General features: G+C 41.3%; 1 protein-coding gene across 21 annotated transcripts in view; it reads left to right on the top strand.

Annotated features, from left to right (window-relative positions):
* TRIM2 (tripartite motif containing 2) overlaps nt 1–25,031 on the top strand; it is a 151,222-nt gene that overhangs the window by 111,056 nt on the left and 15,135 nt on the right. For 11 of the 21 annotated variants that reach the window (XM_070608865.1, XM_070608870.1, XM_070608869.1 and 8 more), the window contains exons 4-9: nt 1,650–1,801; nt 3,293–3,473; nt 4,322–5,045; nt 16,499–16,602; nt 16,848–17,015; nt 24,514–24,682. In XM_070608865.1, coding sequence (XP_070464966.1) covers nt 1,650–1,801; nt 3,293–3,473; nt 4,322–5,045; nt 16,499–16,602; nt 16,848–17,015; nt 24,514–24,682 — 1,498 coding nt within the window. Of the gene's footprint in view, nt 1–1,649; nt 1,802–3,292; nt 3,474–4,321; nt 5,046–16,498; nt 16,603–16,847; nt 17,016–24,513; nt 24,695–25,031 lie in introns of all 21 variants that reach the window. The other 10 variants (XM_070608858.1, XM_070608855.1, XM_070608860.1 and 7 more) reach the window with 1 other exon arrangement.

Raw genomic sequence — 25,031 nt, 5'->3', positions numbered from 1 at the left:
TGTTGGGTAATATTTGTTTATAATTGTTATATGTTCTTGATGGAGTGACCATTTTATGATTATTTAATGTCCTTCTTTGTCTGTTGTAACAACTTCTGTCTTAAAGTCTATTTTGTCCGATGTTAGAATAGGTACTCAAGCTCTCTTTTGGTTACTATTTGCATGGACTATCTTTTTCCATTCTTTTACTTTCAGCCTACTTGTGTCTTTGGATCTAAAGTGAATCTCTTATAGACAGCATACAGTTCACTCATTCAGCGGTGTTACTGAAGGCCTACTATGTGCAAGGAATTACCTAGGCTCTGGGTGAGAGAGTTCCTGTGCTCAGTAATTTAAAATCTTATAGATATTTCATAAATGAGGTATGAATAAAAGTGCTTGGGTGGGTGCATTCACTTTGTGAAAATCCATCGATCTGTATTAGGATTTAGGCCATTTTCTATATGTTTGTTATACTTCACGAAAAAGATCCCTCCAAAAAGTGCTTTGGGAGTTCAAAATTGGAAGAAGTTATTTCCAGCTGAGAGAATAAGGGGAATGCCTTCATAAGGAAACAAACTTTCAGGCTTTATGTTACATTGTTACTGAGAGTTCCATCATAATCAGGAAAAGGTGGTTTTCTTTCCAGGTAAGCATCATCATCATCATCACTGCTGCTACTTATTAAGAACTTACTATGTGCCAGTGCCAGGCATCATCTGAGGTCTCTGTGCATATTAATCTACTGAATCCTCATAGGAGCCCTAGGAAGTAGGTTACTATTGTTGTTGTCTCCATTTCACAGAGAAAAAATTGAGACACAGTGAGGTAATGTAATTGATGGAACCAGGATGCATACTGCTCAGTCCAGCTCTTACCAAATAGTAGCACTTCTCAAAGTGTGGTCCAGGAACCCTCAGGGGTCCTCATGGGACTCCTTTCAGGGGAGTCCACAAAGTCAAAACTATATTTACAATAATACTGAGACATTATTTACCTTTTGCAATCTCATTCTCTCAAGAGTGTACAGTGGAATTTTCCAGAGACTATACATTGTGTGCTGTCAAAACAGATTGAATGCAGAAGCAAATATGAGAATCCAGCTGTCTTCTATTAAGCCAGACACTGAAGAGACTTACAAAAATGGAAAACTATGCTGTTCTTCTCACAAAATTTTTTGTTTTGCAAAATATAGTTATTTTTCGTAAATTATATTATTCATGTTAACATTTAATGAGCTTATTATTGCTTTTAATAAATTAATACATATTTAAAATTCTTCTCAGTTTCAATTTTTATTATGACAAATATTTGTAGATATAACTCACATAAACAAAAGCACTTTGGAGTCCTCAGTAATTTATAAAGAGTGTAAGGGTTTGACCAAGAAGTTTGAGCACCGCCTCCCTACACTGTTCTGCTTTAGTGAAGTGGCCAAAGAGAAGCCGGTTTTGTGGCCATAGCAGCAGCTTTGGAGTCCAATCCGTCCTGTTTGCCACCCGGCACATAAAAGTTTATCCTTCCCTTTCTCCTGTGCAACTGGACACAATATTGCCAACATCCTGGGGAGGCTGTGAGAATTAAAGGAGAGAATGCAAGGAAAGGTTGAGTGCATGGTGAGCACTCAGTCAGTGGCACCGAACCTGGAATTGTTCTTGTGTCTCCTGCAGGTGATGGACTTTTACTGCCAGTCTTGCGAGACCGCCATGTGTCGGGAGTGCACTGAGGGGGAGCACGCGGAACACCCCACGGTCCCCCTCAAGGATGTGGTGGAGCAGCACAAGGCCTCACTCCAGGTCCAGCTGGACGCTGTCAACAAAAGGTGTGCACACCTTCCCAGGGCTCCCAACTGGCCGCCCGTGCGTGAGGCTTGGCCTTAGGGTCTTTTGTCTCATTGGGATTGTAGGTTCATGCCACCTAAATGAACTCTCCTTTGGTCATGAGTCTGAGTTATGAACCAGTGAGTGGTGAGGATTGGCCCCTGCCCCTTGGCAAAGTTCCAACTCCCTTATGTGGGCTAGTCTTTGAGGCTTTCTGTGAGATTGTTGACAATGGGAATAGCCTAAAGTTAACCAGACAGGAGATTTCAATGTATCTAAAGATAAAAAGAAAACAAACTGGGAACCACGTTGGTTCTTTTTTGGAAACCACATTCTTTTTTTCTTTTTGGTTTGTTTTATTCCTAATGTAGGAGGAAAGGCAAACAGGTATATTAAAATTATTTTTCAGGTGAAGCTTTCTGTCAGTCGAAGCAGGTAACACTGGCTTCTTTCTCCCTGGTCCAAAGCAGTCTTTTCTTTCATTGGCTTCTGAGAATGTACTTAGTCTTGAGTTGTATGAGTTGTAGCATTTGTGTTGTAGTATCATAGTATGATTAAATGAATAAAATGTACTCGAGGAAAAGACACTTGAAGAAAATGCTCTCAGGAGATCTCTGAAATCCAGGCTATCTGGGGAGCCTTTCTTAGCTGCTGTTCTTGACATAATTAGAGGCCCATTGTGTCGACTGTGACTGGATCCTCTCTGTTCAAGCCCAGCAAAATGGTCCTGAGCAGTGATTGCTCAATTTGCCTTAGGTTTCCAGGCTCTTTCTTTGGCATGGAAATGAAGGAACAGAGTAGCCGTGTGGTGCATGAGAAAGACCACAGAGAGGAAATAAATAGGCAGCTGAAAATAAACCTCTTCGCCAATAGTTGTAGTGAGAAAAGTGTGGTTATTCTACACTAATTAAAAGAACTTGGAAACCTGCTGCAAGTCCCCAGGAAACTCTTGAGTTTGGCTAAGTTTTTCAAGTGATTGGAAAAAGACACTTCTATATATTTAGAAGAGTGATTCTCAACCATGGACAATTACACACCACTCCCCTGGGATATTGGGCAATGCCTGGAGATAATTTGGTGTCACAGCTCTCGTGGAGGGTGCTGTTAGGGTCCGTTAAACATCCTACAATGTACAGGACAGTCCCTTGCAACAGAATTATCTGGCCCAAAATATGAGTAGTGTCAAGTTTGAGAAAGCCTTGTTTAGAGTGGAGGAGAAGCCGTGGAGTTCAGAGAGCTAAAAGGCTTTTGTACTATCAATTATTAAAATTAGATGATTGAACTAGATTGAAATAGACATGGACCCTCAAAGTCTCTTCTTTCAAAGGCAGTAATTGTCATGTCATTCATTTTTTACTTAAGTTATTACCTTTTAAAGACGATGACAGGCACAGAAAATATTTCTTAACAAAATATAGTGTTTAGATAGATTTGTTTTTTACTATTTCCGGGCTGATATTAAATAATGATGATCTTTAATGACTGTCCTCCAGGCTCCCAGAAATAGATTCGGCTCTTCAGTTCATCTCAGAAATCATTCATCAGTTAACCAACCAAAAAGCCAGCATTGTGGATGACATCCACTCCACCTTTGATGAGCTCCAGAAGACTTTAAACGTGCGCAAGAGCGTGCTGCTTATGGAACTGGAGGTCAACTATGGCCTCAAACACAAAGTAAGACTCCTGCATCCTTATCCTGTAAGAGAGGTGATAACTGGGGCACTTCACGGCACAGGCTTACTGTGTTCTAATAGCAGCAAAGGGACTCAAATAGGTCCTTAAGTGTCACTGTTGTAACAGGCATTTTCATTTAATGGCGTAATCCAGCTATTTTTCCCTTCCTGTTTTCAGCAAATCTCTCTAATTCTGTGATCTTAAGTACCAATTTATAATTTGACGCAAGGCAAGGTTGAATATAAAGTAACGCTTTCAGGATTTAGGGTTAAACTGGATTGTTTTCCTTCCTTTATGTCTAATAGTTTTAATTGCTCTCTCACCCACACCAACCTGTTAGTCAACTTCAAAGTGAACCCGGACTGCAGCCTTTAACTCTGTAAATCTAATCGCAAAACCAGGGATGAGAAGGTTCTGATATTCAGGTGTGGAGAGTTTTCATTAGTCTGGTTCCCATTCCTTTAGGTGGTGACAGGGGAATTTGGGACACTAGGGAAAGATACTGAATAAGGAATATTTCAAATGTCAGGCATGGCAGTCTGTCTTCCAAGCTCTTAGTGGTGACGTTTCTGATTGCTTCTCTTCAAAACACGTGACCCGAGAACTACGTGTGTGGGAGAGACAGGGCGAGCTGCAAGTGAAAGAGAAGGTACTGGGAATGCAAGCTACGATTATGCAGATTATGCATTAGAACCGGTTCACTGGGTTAAATTAAACACTGTTGCTGAGAGCCACTGGCGTGGGCAGGTGCAGAACCCGGTTCCCGCGCGGAGGGCACCGCCCCGGCGCGTCGGCGCGGCGTCCCATAGGCTGAGCCTGTCTTTTCCCCGCCTCGGTTTTGCCCGCAGGTCCTTCAGTCGCAGCTGGATACGCTGCTCGAGGGGCAGGAGAGTATCAAGAGCTGCAGCAACTTCACGGCGCAGGCCCTCAACCATGGCACGGAGACGGAGGTGCTGCTCGTGAAGAAGCAGATGAGCGAGAAGCTGAACGAACTGGCTGACCAAGATTTCCCCCTGCACCCGCGGGAAAACGATCAGCTGGATTTCATCGTGGAGACCGAAGGGCTCAAGAAGTCCATCCACAACCTCGGGACGATTTTAACCACCAACGCCGTCGCCTCCGAGACGGTGGCCACGGGCGAGGGGCTGCGGCAGACCATCATCGGGCAGCCCATGTCCGTTACCATAACAACCAAGGACAAAGACGGGGAGCTCTGCAAAACCGGCAATGCCTATATCACCGCGGAACTGAGCACGCCCGACGGCAGCGTGGCGGACGGAGAGATACTCGACAACAAAAACGGCACGTACGAGTTTTTGTACACCGTCCAGAAGGAAGGGGACTTTACCCTCTCTCTGAGGCTCTACGACCAGCACATCCGAGGCAGCCCGTTTAAGCTGAAAGTGATCCGGTCAGCCGATGTGTCTCCCACTACCGAAGGCGTGAAGAGGCGCGTGAAATCCCCGGGCAGCGGCCACGTAAAGCAGAAAGCTGTGAAAAGACCCGCGAGCATGTACAGCACTGGAAAACGAAAAGAGAATCCCATCGAAGACGATCTGATCTTTCGAGTGGGTAAGGAGAAGGCGTGGCTGCGCCTGGAGTCTGAGCGGTGCTTTGGTTAAGGGGTAACTTCTGGAAAGGTGTTGTTGCAAATACAAACATTGCAGGGCGGAACTTCTTCCTCAAGGTGTAGGGAGATACTGGTGTGTTTTGTTAGGTGAGCTTATGCGGTCTCTTTCTCTGGAGATTTTATGAGTTATTTTCCCTTCCTCCTTTTTGCTCCTCCCCCTCCCTCCTCCTCCCCCCCACCAGCCTTATCCTCTCCCCCCTCCCCCTCCTTTTTAACGCACAAGTGCTGCGTTTTCATTGTGGAAAATTAGAAACTGAAAATAAGCAGAAAGAGAATTAGAAGAATCACAGCACTCATAATCTGGAAATTTTAAAGGAAAGTTGGTATTCTTCCCGCTCCCCATGAGACTGTCTTTAGAGTACTCCTGCCTAACCTAAAGATCAGAGAAATCCTTCTGTCAGATGACTTCATGTGTTTCTCAGATCTGCCACCTCCGGCTGTACTGTGGGCAGAGGGTCTGATGCCTCCCCGTCATTGCTTTTGCATTTAAGGGCTGAGGGTGAGGGACATGGTGCATTGCGAGTTGTGGTCGCCTCCAGTTGTGTATAGCTGGAGAGCAGCCCCAAAGCCGGCAGGTGGGTGGAAATCTGGAGAATGGAATGTGGTTGGGGCCGAAGCAAGAAGGAAGGCTCAGGATGGGCCAAGATTTGGGAATGCAAGTAGCTCTTCCTTTGTCCTCTGATTTATTTATTGCCTCTGATTTTTAAAAACTGCTTATTGGCGCTATAGAAAGCAAACTAAATGTAAATATCAATGGGCTTTGTAATTCTTAAGAAAATGTCTGCATTTTAGTTAATGTTTCTGAAAGTAGCTCCAGCCTCTTTAGTCCTACGTTGCACTGTCTCTAAAAGGATGCTCCACGGTATATTAACATGTAGAGAAACAACACTGTGGTTCGAATAGATTTGGGAAAGCTTAGCTTAAGTGAAGGAAACAGATTTTTTTCTACTGCAGAACCTTTAGAATCTGTTGATGTGCACGGTAAGCCTCCAAGGCAGTGGAGGGATAACAGGCAGCACTTCCAAACTTTTCTGACCATAGGACCTTTTCCATGGAACATCTTGGGGAACTGAAACCCCTTGGAACATTCTTGGGCAAAAGCTGCGCTATGTTGATACTTTAGGCTGAATCTTGTCAAGACGGTGATATGATATGTAACTTGTCCATTCAGAGCAGGGAGGCCCTGGTGCACTCACTGGCCATTTGTGCACTGTGGGTACAGAAGTTGTTGATACACCTGCCAAAGAAGAGTGGATGAGCTGGAGTGGGTGTAGGATTGGGAGCCTCCCAGGTCTGCCACTCTGGTTCTGCCACTTTCTTGAACCTTGGACAGCCTCTCTGGGCTTCAATTTCCATGTCCATAAAATGAAAGCACATAAATATCTGCTCCTCAGAACTGTTCTAAGTTCCAAGCTTAATGCCTGGCATGTAGGAGGAGCTAAATAAATGAAACCCATTGTTTTTGCACATGCATTTAAGGCTGTTAGATTTTCCCTACTGCCTTTTCTTCTCCAAAAATTGAACTCACTATGCTTCCCATTGATCTCCTGCATTAATAATAAATTCAGTCTCGAATTTAAAACCTCCCCTCCCCCAGCCAAGTGACCCCAGTCTGCTTCCCCAGGCAGTGTGCAGAGTGGAGAAAAGCACAGATCTGGGTGTAAGTCCTAATTCTCCTCACCAGCTGGGCAAGTAGCTTACCCTCTCTTTGGTTTCTCCTCTATGAAGGGGATGAAATATTACCTAGCTATGAAAGTTGCTGTGGGGGTGAAGTGAGAGAGAATTCTTGTACTAGTACTTGCCTCTGTACAGTAAGTGCTCAATTAATGGTAGCTATTATTTTACTATTATTATCTTTTTTTGTGAGGAAGATTGGCCCTGAGCTAACATCTGTTGCCAATCTTCCTCTCTTTCTTGAGGAACATTGTCACTGAGCTGACATCTGTGCCAATCTTCCTCTATTTTATGTGGGATGCTGCCACAGCATGGCTTGATGAGCTGTGCTAGGTCCAGACCCAGGATCCAAATCCACGAACCCTGAGCTGCTGAAGTGGAGCACGTGAACTTAACCACTACGCTGCTGATCCAGCCCTGTTATTACTTTTAATCGTCATCATCTCCACCTATGACTCTCACCTGAGGGAAGAGACATCTCTTAGGGATGCTTCCCCCCAAAATATTGATTTTCAAGTCCTAGCTCCCACCCCACGGGGAGGGGGTATACACTTCTCCCCTTCTACCCATTGAGAAACGCAGCCATCGTGATTCACTGGCACTGGTGGGAAGGTGTTTAAATGTTTAACCATTTGTAAAGGGCTTAGAACAGTGCCTGGCACGCAGCACTATGTCCGGGTTTATTAATGAATTAAAGATGCTGTCTTAGTTTGCTAGGGCTGCCATAAGATACCACAGACCGGGTGCTTAAACAACAGAAATTTATTTTCTCACAGTTCTGGAGGCTGGAAGGCCAAGTCCAAGATCAAGGTGGCTGCAGGGGTGGTCTCCTCTGAGGCTGCTCTCTTTGGCTTGTAGATGGCAACCCTCTTGCTGCTTTGTCCTCACGTGGTTGTCCCTCTGTGCATGCACACCCCTGGTGTCTCTTCCGCTTCTTATTAGGACTCAGGTCTTGTTGGATTAGGGTCCAACCTTGGTGCCCTCATTTTAACTTAATCACCTCTTTAAAGACCCTATTTCCAAATACAACTACATTCTGAGGTCTTGGAGGTTGAGACTTCAACATGTGAATTTTGGGGCAACACAGTTCACCCTGTGACAGATGCTATACACCTCAGGTATGTTGGGACAGAAGGAAAGGCAGGTCTCACTGGCCTATTGCTCTTTAACTTAATGTTCTAATCCAGAGTCTAGCTAAAAGACACTGCTCACTATGCAATAATATAGCTTAAAAAAACATTTCTAGAGCACCTAGTGCCTGCCAGGCACCATGCTAGGTAATGGAAGTATAGAGATGAAAGAAATGAGATCTCCCCCCAAGGAGCTTACACTTTGGGGCCACAGATGTATGATCAACTAACTCTAATCCTGTGGGTTCGGGGATGAACAGCTGTAGACATGAGAAGGAATTTAAACTAGACATGAACAGTGAGTAGCATTTTTCCAAGTTGGCAGGTGGATATGACATCCCAGGCACAGGGACCAGTATAAAGAGGAAAGGAAAGATGAAGAAGAGTGAACTTGATGGACGTTGTAGGGGGACACATCCCATGAGAAGATGCGGGTGAGCAAAGGTCAGAGGAATGGAAAGTGATGAGGGCACTGGCTGGAGATGAGGCTGGACAAATCAGCGTTGGAGCCCACCACTCCTTGAACGTCCTCTCTACTTTCATACCTGGGCGCCTTTGCCTGTGAATTCTTCCCCCAATTTTATCCTTCCCTCAAGTACCACCTTCTCTTTTAGAATCCACTGTGATTATTATTATTTATGCATGGGTCTTGTTTCCCAATAAGATTATAAATTACTTGAGGTCAAGGATGATGTCTTTAATTATTTATCATCTCCAACAATACCCAGAAGAATACTTCGCATAAGAACTTTGCTCATTTAATAGGATCAAGTTGTGACCTACTGCATGATTTAACTCCCCACTCACCACTGTTTGTTCCTGGTTTTGAGGCCCAGGGACGCACAGACCAGGCAACAATGCACTAAACTCAAGGTCACTCATTCACTGGTGTTCCCATGCATGCAGCTGTGCTGGGTAATATCAGACAGACAGTGCTGGCCTCCTAAGAACTTGTCTTCTCAACGTCTGTGCCATTGGCTACAAGTGGGTAGAGCTGTTAATAATTAGAATAATTCAACTTCTTTTACAGTTATACCTTTGTTTTAGACCTTTAAGTTTCTTTGTGCGTTTGGGCTATTAGGTGCATGATAACAGAACATTCGCGATTGGAAGAGTCCCTTTGTGCATGTGTTAAAGCCTGCCACATGTAATCCAGAATTCACTGACATTTAGCTACACGTCTGTGGGGACAGCCATGATTCTGCTGTTCCTCAGCTGGTCTCACATCTACTGAGCTGCTTGTGGCACTGATTTTGTGCTTGAAGATACGGAGTTTTCACAGCAAATTAATTAGAGTTCATTCAACAACCCTAAATAATATGTGTTAATTTTGTGTATTCATGAGAGTGAATCATCACTTTCTGGGGGATAGAAAGGATTTTCGGGAGTAAATCTGACTCAGATTTTTACCTTCCTCACTGATTATCCAGCCCCCTAGTTAGATATGACTCTGCTGTTTGAGTGCCTCCCATGTGCCAGACACTTGGCTAGGTTGTGGCGTAAAGAGAGAGATGAGATTCTGACTCTGACTTAGAGGAGGCTACAGTGTAGAAGGGGACAGACGTGTGAAAAATGTACCTTCAGTATGAATCATTGCACAGACGTTGGGTGGCTGGGCAGGAGGCTGGCAGGCAACCGGGAGTTAAGGAAGGTTCCTAGAGATGACACCAAACCTAAGCTGGCTTTGAAGGAGAAAGAGTATGGCCAATGGAAGGAGGGAAGAGTGTTTTCGATGAACGGGAAGCAGGTGCAAAGGCGTGAAGGTAGGAAACTGTGCAGTTCGAGGAACTATAAGTGATTCCGTTGTCCTGGAGCATCAGATGAAGTGAGATGGAAGCAGAGAAAAGGTTACGTGTCCTTGATAAGGAGCTGAGACTTTGTTCTGTATACCTGTATTTCTCAAAGTGTGGTCCATAAACCACTTGAATTCCTTGGGGTGCTTGGGAAAAATAAGAATTCCTGGATTCCAAACCACATTTACAGAATTGGAATCTCTTGGGAGGGGCTGGGAATCTGCATTCTCCAAGCTCTGGTGATGCTTATGGACACTGAGGTCTGAAAACCATAGCTACGTGAGTGATGGGGAGGCTTTGAAAGGTGTAACGTAGTGTAGTGACTAAGATATTTATTTCCGTAGAGCCTGGGGGCATTACATGGATCTATTGGAACTGTCTCCTGGGAAGCAGGGAGCTGCTTCCTATTGCAGGAGTCCACATGAGCTGTTATGAGTGCCAGAATTAAGAGTGATGTCATGGAGTAGAGAGGAATTGGTAGATTTATAAGATGCTTTGGAGGAAGAGGAAGGAATTGGTAACCAAATTGAACTTCTAACTGTTTAACTTGAGTGCTGTAGGGATGTGAGGCAGTAGAATGAGTGATGGTTAAGGCTGTGGACTCTGAAGCTAGACTGCCCTGGGTACCAGTCCCAACACTGCCGCTCTCCTATCTGTGCAGTCTTGGGTAAGTTACTTAACCTCTCAGTGCCTCCGTTTCCTCCATAAAATGGGCATAAAAAGAGCCTACCTCAAAGGGCGTTGTGAGGATTAGATGCATCAATGCATAAAAGAGCTTAGAAGAGTGCTTGGCTCTGAATAATGTTGAGTATGTTTGAGAGAGGCAAAGTTGGGAATACTAGTTAATATATTATTCATAGTTGTAGCATAGAAGTAATAATTAACCTAAGTAGTAAAGAACATAGTAACTAAAGAGCTCAAAAACCTGATTGCCTCAATTTGAATCCCAGCCTGCTATTTATTAACCGTATGATTTAGGGGAAATTATTTAAACTCTCTGTGCTCTGTTTCTTCATCTGTAAAATGGCGATAATCTTCACCCTTACCTCCTATGGTGAGGATTAAAATAATACATGCAAAGGCTGAGAACAGTGCGGGCACATAGTAAGGACTCAATCAATGTTGACTTGTTGTTATTGTTATTATCACTATCAACCAAGATAAGGAAAGTTACAGGGAGGGCAGGTGTGTTTCAGTTTTGATCATCCAGGTTGAAGTGTACCATAGGCAGTTTGGAGTATGGGTTTGAAGCTCAGCAAAGAAGTCAGGGCTGGAGATCAATTTGGAAATGAAAAGTATAGAGAAGTTACCTTAAACCATGAGCTTCGATGAAATGTCGTGATAGGAGTTATGATTCAGCAAGGAACCGATGGGGAATAGGAGCAGGGGGAAGGAACGGGCATTCTCTGAGCCAGGCGTTGTGCAGTCTTCTGTGTCGTCTTATTTAAAATCCTTAGTAGGTATAATATGCTTTCGGTTCCAGATGAACCCACAGTATAATATACTGGCTACAGCATAATAGGTGGTGAGCTGGAGCCAGCTCTTACTGGCTGGCAGACAGCCTCCCAATTCTGTGTTCAGTGACCATTTTAGTACCTTGAAATCAGCTGTGATGGGAGCATTTACATTATAGAAATGGGCAAATGCCACAAATCAGAGCTCCTTCCCTAGCCCCGCAGCCCCTACCCCTCAAGAGCTAAATTACCGTGACAACGTATGGTTATCTTCACCATTTAAGGAACTGAGGCTCAGAGAGCTGGGTAGGAACCCAAACTGTGACTCTGACGCCTGTGTCTTTTCAGTTGCACAACGATTTCTCCTCATCTAAAATGTCCTTTAACTACTGTGGTTTTCCAAAGTTGAGATATTTGATACCTCCCACGTCTGAAAACTTAATTATATGCTGACTGTGAATGAGTTATTGTGTTACTCTAATCTTGTATTGCAAAACAATCCTGCGTGAGTTTAGGAAAGTAGGTTAGAGCGTCTGTTGACGAAGATTCCTTGAAACATGGGGATTATTTTTCCCTGCGCTCTCAGAGTTTGCAGACTAGAAGCCATGAGCTGGTTTTGTCGGCTACTAAAGAAAGTCATTGAACAAAGAGGAAGCCGGAAGATGTGGGAGGGAGTGAAAGAATTACAGATGAATTGTTTCAAATTATGTAATTCATACACCATAGCTTAATGAGTCCATGAGAAGTGTTGAATGAGACGCTCATTTGTACTCGAGAGCAGTGTGCTTTCTTGTAATATAAAATGGATGTGCAAAATCACTCAGCAGAGTTCAGAAGCTTTACAGGAAGAAGTGATATTATTTTATGCCCCTCTCTCCTGCCTCACCTCTGTGAACTATCACCTTTCGTCCCTAAAATCTGTGAGGAAGGAGATCATGCTAATTTGGCATCTAAGGTCATTATAGGAACCTTGCCCCCACCCCTTGACAATCTCATCCTTGGGAACTCTTCTTGCATTTCAAGTAGAAAAAGGTGCCAGTGTTCTTTACTGAGTGCTAGGTGCTGTGCTGTGGTATAGGATACACCAGCGGACAGGACAGGTGCTACCCCTGCCTTGGGGAGCTCACAGTTTAGTGAGGGAGACAGATGGTTAACAGTTACAATAAGGGATGACGTTTTCTAAAAGATTTTGGGGGGAAAGCATGATCCACATGAGCCCAAAGGGTAATTATCCTCGCCTTGGAAACTTGGTATTCCAAAGTCCAATTAGAAGGAAGCAATGTGTGTATTAGAAAAAATATGTGAAAGGTCAGGAACTGGGTTTTATTCTTTCCTCTGTCTCTTTACTACCTTTGTGATGTGTCTAGCGTCAATTCTTCATCTATAAAATGGAATGGTAATATTTATCCTGCTAACTTATGAGGTGTGTTATAGGGAGTGCATGAGAGAATGTATATGAAAGTGCTGTAAATGTTCCTAAACATTTCATTTTCCCCTGATGTAATGTGGGTTGTAATTTACTCAGTCATTAATACATCATTCAGGCACTCATTTGTTCAGCAAAGATTTGTTAAGTACCTACTTGGTTGCAGATCCTGGGTTAGACCCTGTATTTGGCTCAATTTCATCCTCTTGCATTATTCCATTCTAAGTATCTAGATTTATTTAGCATTGATTTTCTTATTAAGTTGGAGTCGGGGTGGGAGGAAGTTTGTAGCTATTGAGCATCTATTTCAGTCCTGGCGCTTATTTCCTTACTTCTGTCGTCTTCCTGGAGGTGTGGGTAGAAATGACCAGAAGGAGCACTGATGACAAGCTGTCGGCCTAAAATTTCATTTTGTGCTTCATAAACTAGTTTAAAATCTGGGAAAAACAAGTTTAATTATCTTACGGAATTGTTGCCAAATTGCTTATAAATACTTTTAAAACTCGCATTACTCATTTTACTAAAAGGTAACCATCAAAGGAAATCTTTTACATCAAAGTAGACAGGAAAAGATTTTATAAGTACTATATATGTTTTATGTTACATTTATAGTTGTTATGAAAGAACTAGTTTTCGTTATATATTTAGAATAGTATTTGGGGGAACTTTTCTAGAGACTAAATAGAATTTACTAAAAATCTTGAAGAGTAAAGCATGATCTCAAATTATTTCTAACTTTTGGAATTTCTGTTTATTTTATTTTGGTCCTGAGACACTTTATAAACACTTGGACTGTGTGCGTTTCAGCATAGTGATAATATGCTGCAGTTCTGCGTCATTACTCAACATCAAGATTTTCCTAGCTTAACTGCCTGTAAAAATTGTCCGCATTAGTTGTTCCTCAGGAGTGTGCTCGTGTTTCCTTTAATCCTCAGGAGTAACACTGTGATCCTGCTTTGCTCAAAAAAAACAAATAGAGTTTTTAAAAGAATGATGATCAATAACTCTGACAAGACAACAAAATGCTTATGAGGATGTGGGGGTGTTACCAGTAATGCCAGCCCCAGCTATTTGGAAACTCAGCCATGTGGCTTAAAGAAAACAAATTTTAAGAACAAATATTACAAAATTAAAGTGGCAATGCCTGTTCCAGCTAGCTCTTTTAAAAAATATACAAGTAGTCTTAGACTAACAGATGTGCCTCCAACCCTGTGATTTTATTTACATGTTGGGCAACAGACTCAAGCTCTAGTTGACTTGAGACAAGAATAAGAGCTGGACCAACACCTGGCCCTGGAGCTTGGTGGAGGTTGGAGAACCTGGCTAGCAATGAGGTCTTTTGCAACATAGTTGCATTGCTCTCAGACCCAGTGTCAGCAGGTAGCAGCATCTCACATTCCTTTCAGACTGGGTAGAGAGACTTCCTTCTCTTTGTTCCAAATGACACTGATATGGAGTCCAACTAAATGTCTTCCCAAGTATTAAAATTATACCCCCCCAAATACAATTATCTCCCATTTCTACTGACACTGAAAAATATGTTTACTTCTGCAAAGAAAGAAAAAGTGTTATTATTTTTTACTCATATATTTTCCCTTCTTGAACATTGCCTCTATATTTTCAGAAGGAAAACTAAATCTTTTTGACTAAGGCACTCTTTAACTTCTACTATAGCACTATTCTCCCCATTTTTCCCTTCCTTTCAAACATCAACCTCTGCTGCCTGCAGAGCCTTCTCTGAGTAGAATAGGCTTTGTCCTTAGCAGGATGGACTAAAGGTTAAATAAAAGAGGGCAGCAAGCAGGCTGTGCCCCTATCTGGACCAGAAAGTCAGCAAACCAATGTTCGTCTTCTCAATCAGGTGCTTCTTATTCCTCTCCCCATTTCAGTATTTCTTTCCCTTACCAGTATGCCCACTAAGCCACGGATGCACTTCCCGTTTTACATCAGCAGGGACCTAGAGCAGCCTGGGGTTTCTTTACAGAGTCACTTCTTTTGTTTATGTTCCAATCTCAGCTGTAGGACTCTTGCATTTTTATTATGTTTCTTTACTTGGTCCTCAGTTCCTCACTGTGCTGACTTCCATGCTTTTGTTTATCAAAGTTTTTGATAAATTAAGTTTTTATTCTTGAGAGAGCCTGGCCTTACCCCCACTACCTTTTGTAAAGTATTTATAAACTGAGCATTTTAGAAGAATTGTTTCTTTTCCTGGTCCTTCAGTTTTGCTTTACCTGTTAACCAGCTGATACAGGGAATGACCAAAAACTGTTATCGCATGGGCACATACCTCCTTCAAGGGCCAGCCGCCTCTTCCCCTACCCCCCACCAACAGATACTGGTGCACCAGTTTTAGAGTGTTAGCTGATACCATAGACATGCATACTGCAGGGATGCTGCGCAGTCTAGTACAAAAGATCATCTCTTCTGATACGTGTGAAATAAAATAGAACTGTTTCCTCCACAACATGGAGGATGTTCTTTTGAGGATCTGAATCTGAAAGTTTTATTCTGGGTTAGAAAGAGATATAGGGGTAGAGGTGGTGAGTAAAGTTGATGGAGTCCAGGATTTCAATAAAACAACTACCATATGGATCTGGTGAGAACCAGGTAATCTGAGATGGTTCTGCCCAGCAGTTCTGTTGTTGATTTTATTCTGTGTTTAATTCCATCACCAGTTTCCCTTCCCAGACCCAAACATCTGTTTCAGAAGAGCCTACCTCTTCCTAAGCAGTGCCTAAGTGTGTGTTTAACGTTCGCCACCACCAGCGGCTCTCTGTCTACCCTTTCCGAAGGCACGGCATTGCTGTCTAAAAACAAAATATCAAATTGCTCTTTTGAATATAAGTGAAATCATAAAACTGAGGCATAGTTTTCTCCTTCTAACTACGAAAATTTAAACCTTCTTCCTGGTCATGTCTGAGTAAAGTTCGTTCTGTTTCCATCCGTTATTATTATTTACGTGGTCCTATTGAAATAAGTTATAAACACTCGTTTTGAAACAAAAACAGACATCTGTTAACTCATAGATTCCTTTGCTTTTTCTCCTGCCTCATCTCTTGCATTAAAAAAAAAATCTAGTTGGGCCAGCCATAGTGGACTAGTGGTTAAGTTTGGCGCGCTCTGCTTTGGCAGCCTGGGTTTGGTTCCTGGGCACAGACTTACACCATTCATCAGCAGCCATGCTGAGGCAGCAACTCTCATACAAAATAGAGGAAGATTGACACAGATGTTAGCTCGGGGTGAATCTTCCTCAGCAAGGAAAAAAAAAAGAGTCTAGTAAGGATGAGACTATCACTTGGATTAGTTCATTTTCTTTTGCGTTTCTTGTTTATTAAATCTAGAAAGTACTCTGTTAGGACATCTTTTACATTTTTAGGGAGAATATACAGCCTATGGAGATACAGAGTCTGTGAAAATAATGCATAAGTAAATCCAAGATAGGAAAATCAGCCTACTAGCTTTATAACATCTGTCTCCTAGTGGTTTGTTAAATGTACTGAAAGTCAAGTATTCAGGTTTCTTCTAAGAGCATCTGACTGAGAGGGTGAGATTTTGGCAAAACTCTAAAATAAGACCCTCCCCTATTGCATATTCCTGATTGCAATATTAGTTTTTATTATTGTGTCTTTATAGAATCTAAATATATTTAGTCATGTTAATATGCAGCTACAACTTAGTAAGAAAAGATTGGTATTTGTTTAAAAAAGTGATTTTGCCAAGACTTTATCAGTCTAGAAAAGTTTAGTAGCATATGGATTAGGTCCTGGCAGTGGGGCGGGGGGGAGTCCTCTTTTTTTAAGTATAATTTTAAAACAGTGCATTTTCAAGTTACCTATGGAAGCCTGAAAATTCTCTTGCTGAAACTGATAAATCTAATTCTCTATGCTTAATTTCTGTGGTTTTATAATTTATTTTTAGGTACCAAAGGAAGAAATAAAGGAGAATTTACAAATCTGCAGGGGGTAGCCGCATCTACAAATGGAAAGATATTAATTGCAGACAGCAACAATCAATGTGTGCAGGTATGGCCCTGAATGGTATACCTTTATCTACTTCTGTTGATAAAATAGATACAGTTGCATCTTTTCCTGCTTTAAATACACGGCACAAGGAAAGAAAAGGAAGATTATAATGTGTGTATGGACTCTTCTTTAAATAGAGTTTGCATGTTCTGACCTGTAGTACATACGACAGATGTTCTTACCTGTTTCTTCCTCCCTAATTTTTGTGCTAGTTCACATGCCAATAAGCGTAATTTGTTTTACAGATATTTTCCAATGATGGCCAGTTCAAAAGTCGTTTTGGCATACGAGGACGCTCTCCGGGGCAGCTGCAGCGGCCCACGGGAGTAGCTGTGCATCCTAGTGGGGACATAATCATTGCAGATTATGATAATAAATGGGTTAGCATTTTCTCTTCAGACGGGAAGTTTAAGGTAAGATTAACTACCAATTGGCCACTAAACAGTAGAGAAAAGGAATAGGACCTACAAGATGAAATTGTGTTTTTCTTTTTTGAGATCCAGTGAAATAGTCAACAATTCTTCATACACAGACGTCTTGGCTTTGTTACATCTAAGTTTTGTGAAGCAAGAGTAACAGTGATACTGTCATGAATCCACTTACAGATATCCTAAATGTGCCTTGATTTTATAAAGCAATTATGTTGTTCAGTTGCTTTTTTTTAGTATACTGTCTGATTTAAAGGAGAACATTTCCTGTTATCTCAATTCAATGAAAAACAACAACCTTTTTAGAAAGGGTTATTAAGAAGCAATTTATGTTTCCCAAATTAAGCTACAGATTGTCATTTATGAAGTGCCTTCTACTTTCTCAGGCCTGTGGTAGATGATATGAGAGAAATAGAATAGTAAGACATGGTCTCTACCTTTTATAAATGTATAAGCTCATTGAGGAAAAAAGATTAATACACTAAAATGACAGAAGGCAATTCACGTCAGCCTTTAATCAGTCATAAACTGTTCGGTACAATCTGAAAAGCTAGGGTTAAAGTATATAATGTAGGGATTGGGTGGCAAAGAAAATGAGGGCTGGCTTCATGGAGAAAATGCGAGTTGAGGTACTCTTTGGGGATCCCATCATCTGACGTATTTGCTACTACTCCCAGCTTCATCTTCTGTTTGTTTAGCAAGTCACCGAAGAGTAGAGAGCCCTTTGGTGATAACAGACATCTCTCTGCTAAGGTGATCTCAAAGAATATTATCATCCAGCCCATTTTCTACATTTGTTCACAAGCAGATTATGAGACACGTTGTCAAAGGTGTTTTTGAAGGCCATGTGTACTATGCCTTCCACGTTCCCCATATCCAGCCTCCTAATGGCTTCTTTTTTTGTTGACAACATGAACTTTAACTCAGATAGATCAACCCAGTGGAATCCCAGCTCTGCAGCTTATTAACTGTTTGGCCTTTGGCAAATTATATAACTTCCTTGAGCCTCAATAGCCTCGTATTTCAAATTTGAATTTAAAAAATCTATCTCATAGGATTTGTAGGAGTCCCCTGCTATTATTGAGTTACTGCCTATTTCTCCTTTTATGTCTGTTAATAATTGCTTTATATATTTAGGTGGTCGTATGTTGAATGCATAAATATTTACAAGTGTTATAGCCTCTTGTGGGGTTGTTCCCTTTATCGTTATGTAGTGCCCTTCTTTGTCTCTTGTTACAGTTTTTGTTTTAAAGCCTATTTTGTCTGATGGAAGTATTGCTACCCCAGCTTTCTTTTCATTTCCATTTATGTGGAGTGTCTTTTTCCATCCTTTCACTTTCAGTTTGAGTGTCTTTCAGTCTGAAGTGTGTCTGTTGTATGCAGCATATACGTGGGTCTTGTATTTTTGTCCAATCAACTACCCTGTGTCTTTTGATTGGAGCGTTTAGTCCATTGACATTTAAAGTAGCTATTGGTATGTATACTTATTGCCAATTTGTTACTTTTTTCTGGGTGTTTTAGTAGTTCTTCTCTGTTCCTTTTTTCTTCTCTTGCTCTCTTTCCTTGGGATTTGATGGGGTTTTTTTAGTATTATGTTTGGGTTCCTTCCTCTTTATTTTTTGTGTATTTATTATTGGTTTCTGGTTTGTAATTATCATGAGGTTCATATGTAATAACTTATGTAAGTAGCAATCTATATTAAGTTGATGGTCTCTGAAGTTGACCTCTTACTAAAAGCCCTACATTTTTACTCTCCCTCTTCCCATATTATGCTTTTTTTGTATGTATCCCATAACATCTTATCATGGAGATAGATGATTTTAACGCATTTGTCTTTTGACCTTTGTACTAGCTTTTCTAGTTGGTTGATCCACTACCTTCACTGTATATTTACCTTTACTAGTGATATTTTTTCTTTGATAATTTTCTTATTCCTATTTGTGGTCTTTTCTTTTCCACTTAAATATGTCCCTTTAACATTTCTTGTAAGGCTGGTTTATTGGTGATAAACTCCTGTAGTTTTTGCTTGTCTGGAAAACTCTTTGTCTCTCTTTGCATTCTGAATGATAACCTTGCCCAGTAGAGTATTCTTGGTTGTAGGTTTTTTCTTTTCAGCACTTTGAATTTATTGTGCCACTCCCTTCTAGCCTGTAAGGTTTCTGCTGAGAAGTCAGCTGATAGCCCTGTGGGGTTTCGTTTGTATGTTATTTATTGCCTTTCTCTTGCAGCTTTTAGGATTCTCTCTTTATCTTTAATTCTTGACATTTTAATTATAATGTGTCTTGCTGTGGGCCTCTTTGGGTTCATCTTGTTTGATGCTCTCTGTGCTTCCTGTACCTGGATGTTGGTTTCCTTCCTCAGGTCAGGGAAATTTTCAGCTATTATTTCTTCAAATAGATTCTCTGCCCCTTAGTCTCTTTCTTCTCCTTCCAAGACATCTGTAATACAAATGTCAGTATGCTTGATGTTGCCCCAGAAGTCCCTTAGACTGTCCTTGTTTTTTTAAATTCTTTTTTCTTTTTCTGTTCCGCTTGTGTGATTTCCTCTAGTCTTTCGTCCAGCTCACTGATGCATTCTTCTGTGTCATCTACTCTGCTCTCGATTCCCCTTAGTGAACTTTTCATTTCCGTTATTGTGTTCTTCAGTTCTGATTGGTTCTGTTTTGTATTTTCCAGTTCTTTGTTGACGTTCTCACTGTTCATCTATTCTTCTCCCAAGATCAGTGATCATCCATATGACTATTAGTTTGCACACTTTATTAGGTAGATTGTTTATCTCTGTTTAGTTTAGTTCTTCTTCTGATTTGTCCTGTTCCCTTATTTGAAACATATTCCTTTGCCTCCTCATTTCGCCTGCTTCTCTGTGCTTATGTCTATGTATGAGATAGATCAACTACGTCTCCCAATCTTGGAGATATGGCCTTATGTAAGAGATGCCTTATGGGGCCCAGCAGTGTGCTTCCCTCTCCTCACCTGTTCCAAATGTTCCAAGAGTGTCCCCTTTGTGGGCTACATGTGCCTTTCTCTTCTGGTGGGTTGCTGTTGCTGTGGGCACACCGGTAGGCTAAGCTGGCTCCAGGGCCGGCTGGTTGTAAGGCTTAGCCATGTGCAGCTGCCATGGTTGCTTTATTGGGCAGTGTAAGCCCTGGCAGGGCTGGCTGCAAGGTCTAATAGCACACAACTACTGCTGTTTTGCTGTTAAGCGAGTCAGGCCCCCAGTGTGACTGGTTGCGAGGCTCACAGACTCACAGTGGCTGCAGGCCTCCAGTGCAGTTCTCTGTAGCACACAGCTGTTGTTGACTCTCTTAGGAGTGCAGATGGGTGGGGCCCACCCCAGACACTGCGGCACACAATTGTTTCAGGCATTGGAAGGCAGGGCAGATCCCCTCTGTGGCTGTTTGAGATGGCCAGTGGCCCAAGTCTGCTATGGCCAATTCACCCCACTACCTGCAGGCCCACACACCCGGCCAGCGCAGGCCTGCCCTGTGTGTATGCCCCACTGAGGCGAGGTGGACCCACTCACTCCCCTTGCTGTAGAGGTTCCACACACCCTGCTCTAGTGGGTGGGGCAAACCCCTATGCTAACAGGCTAGAGAAATGAATCCATTGGCATCTGTCAGCTTCCATGTTGGCACAACTGAACTAGGTCACAATAATGGCTGCTGCTGGTATCTCAGTTCCTGGAGGTGGGGGCCCAGCCTCCTCCTGCCTCTCTGAGATGTGTTCAGAGCCTAGTAAGTGAGTCGCTTTTACTAATGGACTATGCACTTTTCTTGTGTTTTTATGTTGGTTTCTGGAATGGGTGAATCTGTGCATGGGCCCTTTAAGAGCGGGTTTTTCTTTCTCGGAAGTTTGATAGTTTTTCTGGGAATATTCCATGTTGGTTTGCAAAGCCAGCAAAGCCAGGTGTTATGGGATTTTGTCTGGGTTGTGCTGAGTCTAAAGGCTGATATACCTATTGTGGCATAGATCCTCCATTCAGATCCCCTCACACCTCTGGAAAAAGCTTCCTACCTTTAGGATTGCTCTTGGCTGTGAATTGGAGCAACTAGGGTGTGGTTTTTTCCCTCAGTAGAGGTATATTTCTACCTTTTCTACTCCTGTCAGTGTTGTCCCTTGTTGCAGAGGTTCTTTTTATCCAGTTTCCAGATCTCTCTCAGAGGAAATCGTTCCACAGGTAGTTGTAGGTTTGTTCTATCCATGGGATGAGGTGAGTTGAGAGTCCTCTTGGGCCGCCATCTTGCCAGAATCCCTCATAGGGTTTGTGTAAGGATTAAATGAGATTTTATTTCTGGATTTTATCTGTGCCTCACATGAAACAGGCATCTAAGAAACGTTTTTTTTCCAATGCCTCTACTAACCCTGTCCAAAAAATGAAGTCTTACCAGCTATGATTTGGGCTTCAGACTTCATGTCAGCTTCTGGTGGTCATCCTTTCCTTGTCTAAATGTTCAGAGGTGATGCTTTTCAAACTCCATTCTGAAATCCTAAAGATAACACGAAGTTCATTCATTAGTCCCTTATGGGAGGAATTTTTATTTTTCTTTTTAAAGTCATTGGAGTACTACAGTCCCCTCATCATTTTTATTAAAACAAATTACTTACATAATTATTAACCCTCTGAGAAAGTAAGTGAGAAACCAGTGATATTAGCGGTGGTAGGAGAAATTCTTACTTTTCATTTCATACTCATCTGTAGGCTTATTTTTAAAAAATCTATTTACATCTATTACTTTCTAAATTAAAATTTTAAACTCCAAAAAAGTTGCATTCCCATGGGTTCTGTTTTAGTCCTCTTATTTTCTCTTTATATTAGTGCTGTCTGATAAAAATATAACATGAGCCATATATGTAACTTAAAATTTTCTAGTAGCCACATCTAAAAAATAAAAAGAAATAAGAAAACTTATTTTTAATTATATATTTAATCCAATAAATCCAAAAGTTTTCATTTTGACATGCAATCAATATTAAAATTATTAATGAAACGGTTTACATTCTTTTTTTTTAACTAAGTCTTTGAAATGCAGTGTATATTTCACATGCATAGCACATCTCAGTTCAGACCAGTCCCATTTCAAGCACTCAGTATCCACATGTGGCCAGTGGCTACCATACAACAAGTTGGACAGCACAACTCTACACACTTCTAAGATCTCATTTATGCTATGGCATCAACTTTCACCTCTATGTGTAAGATTCTCAAATGCATATCTTTAGTCCTGGCCTATTTTACAAGTTATCACCTTAAACTCAACCAGTGTCAAATCAAATTTATCTTCTTAATTTCCACCAGTAAAAAAAAAGAAAGCCCAAAAATAGCACCTCCTGATTTCCTAATTCCTTTTATAAGCCCACAGTTCATCCAAACACCCAGCATCAAAATTTCAGAGCAAAATTTATTCTTTCTTTCACCAGTTTGAACCTCAGTTTTCTCATCTGTAAAATGGCGGCTATAGCATTTACCTCCTGGGTCATGCAGATTTTGAAGGATAAAAGTGCCAAGCACAGCATACGGTGCATGTGGCTCACAGGCACTCTCCTTCTCCTCACCCTATTCAGCTTATATCACACCGGACCCATAGGATTCTGTTCCTTCCCAAAAGAAACATGAAGATAGATGTAGAGAGTACGAAGAGAGGCATGGGGACTTTCCCACAGTGGAGCTTCAGACTTTGTATGATCTTTTAATCTCATAAGTTAATAAACGACTGAGATTCAGACGTCATCTCTTTAGAACAAAGAGACACATTTAATTAGGAAGGAAACAATGGCATTCTTGCAAGGGTATCTGTTGTATGAATTTGATTCTGAGTCTGCAATCTAGCCCAAAGGTCAAAGATTATGATATAATAGCTTGCAAAAAGTCGTATACTTTCTTTCATGTCTGAATGGAAGATATGTCAGTAGAGATCAAAGGAAGAGAGGAGACTCTGATAATTAAAACAAGAGTATTATTACTAGCTAACATTATGAACACTAGTTGTTACTTAGAATGACTCAACCAAATCACATTAAGTGGATGATAATTATGTAGAATAAAAACAGAAAATAAAGGATTACTGCCATTCTATCATGGAGTGAGAACTAGTACACATACAAAGAAAACAAACTTAAATGTTGAACCCAAACCTTTTTTCCTTCCGCTTGCCTTAGTCACGCCTAGTTTAGCTGCACTAGATTGTACCAAGTCAAATAAGAGTCACTGCATTTGGCCTGACAATGTGTCCCCCATCTTAAACAGAATAGTAAGCAAAGATATTTTAGACTCCAGCTCTGGAACAGTTAAATGAAAGCATTTAACACAACAAATTAGTCCTTAAATTGAAGAGGGAAGAGACAAGATATTTTAGAATGCTGTGGCCAGGGGCCTCTGTATCTGTTCTGGGGTCATAAAAGGTTCCTAGATAGGCCAGAAGATTTGTTAGGAGAAAAGATAGAAAGGAAAAACCTAGAAGCAGAAAAGAATGAAAATTAGGACCAAGAAGGTGGTGAGTAAAAGAAAGAAAAAGAGTTAAGACGTTACCTCCCTAGGACTATTAGGAATAAATACAAAGAATCTACATTTGTGTTAAAGGTTCATCTTTCTGAGCACCCGTTTAATTTTACTGAGTCCCACCAAAGAAGAAATGGGTATCTCTTAGCATATGGTCACAGACATCACACTTGGATGAACTCCCATTGCTTTTACTGGCTATCCTTTTATCCTTTGGGATTTGATCAAAACCCATCATTTAAAAAAAGGGTATATTGAAACTATATCACATTCTCTAGGGGGCATGAATGTTCTTCAGTGTTTATTCCAATATTGAACCACTGAATGAAAAATGCCTAATTCAGGAAACTCTTCTCTCTTAGACATAAAACTTCTGTTTCAGTATGTTTTAATATATTAGATATAAAATATTTCAATATACCAGATATAAATCTCCTATTTCCATACCTATTTTAGTCTGAATTTTAAAAGGCAGGTCACGGTTTTGATAGAGCATGAAACAAGAACAAATGCGTTGTCTCCAACCAGATGGATACTTTCAAGAGCTCACTGAATAGTTTTCATTCTATTGATGTTAAAGTTGTCATATTTGGGTATGTCTTACTACAAATATAATTATGAAAACACAAGAAGGTGAGGAAGTTAGAGATACAGAAAGGCAAGAGACCTTTCTGTGTACATGGCCATCATACAGAGTCATCAAATTTCTAATGGAACAAAAAATCAAGGGCAACTGAAGAATTGTATGCAATATGGTGGAATTAAAAACGACAGTCTTTTATTCTTCTAGATGCTGCCCCAATCAGAGGGTTAAATATTAGTGGCAGACAATGAATGTGACAGATAGTTTTGCAAGACAGAAGATCACTGTGACATGAGTAGCTGTGCACCCCTCTTTGAACATTCAAGTAGATGTTTACTAAAACAAATGTCTGTCTTCATGTTCTATAGTGTTTTAAACTTCACTTTCTGTGCTTGCTTCTGACAGACAAAAATCGGATCAGGAAAGTTGATGGGGCCCAAAGGAGTTTCTGTGGACCGCAACGGGCACATCATTGTGGTGGATAACAAGGCGTGCTGTGTGTTTATCTTCCAGCCAAACGGGAAGATAGTCACCAGGTTTGGTAGCCGAGGAAATGGGGACAGGCAGTTTGCAGGTACACTTGATGGTAATATGTAAACCCCCTTTTTTATGCTTCTTCTGCTCACATTTGCATGATGTTGGAGCATGTTGAAGACACCTCGTCCCCAGTGTGTTTGCTGGCTTTGGGAAAGATATTGGGGATGAAATCCAAGCGAAAGCATGGTTAGATGCTTCTCAATTACTCCACCCGCCATAAGTTGAACTGCAGTCCATGTGTGGTCTTTATCGGTGGCAGTTTACAACTCAGAAGTCTAATCTTCAAATACTAATAGTAAATAAAATATAAATTTTAAAATAAAATATTTTTTAAATGTTTGAGGAACAATGGAGTAACTCCTGTTTCAGTGTAGCTGTAGCTTTAT

The sequence above is a fragment of the Equus przewalskii genome, chromosome 2, assembly GCF_037783145.1.
Source record: "Equus przewalskii isolate Varuska chromosome 2, EquPr2, whole genome shotgun sequence".
NCBI classification, from domain to species: Eukaryota; Metazoa; Chordata; class Mammalia; order Perissodactyla; family Equidae; genus Equus; species Equus przewalskii.
Note: the sequence above shows the minus strand (reverse complement) of the source record. Positions and strands in the feature narration are given on the sequence as shown.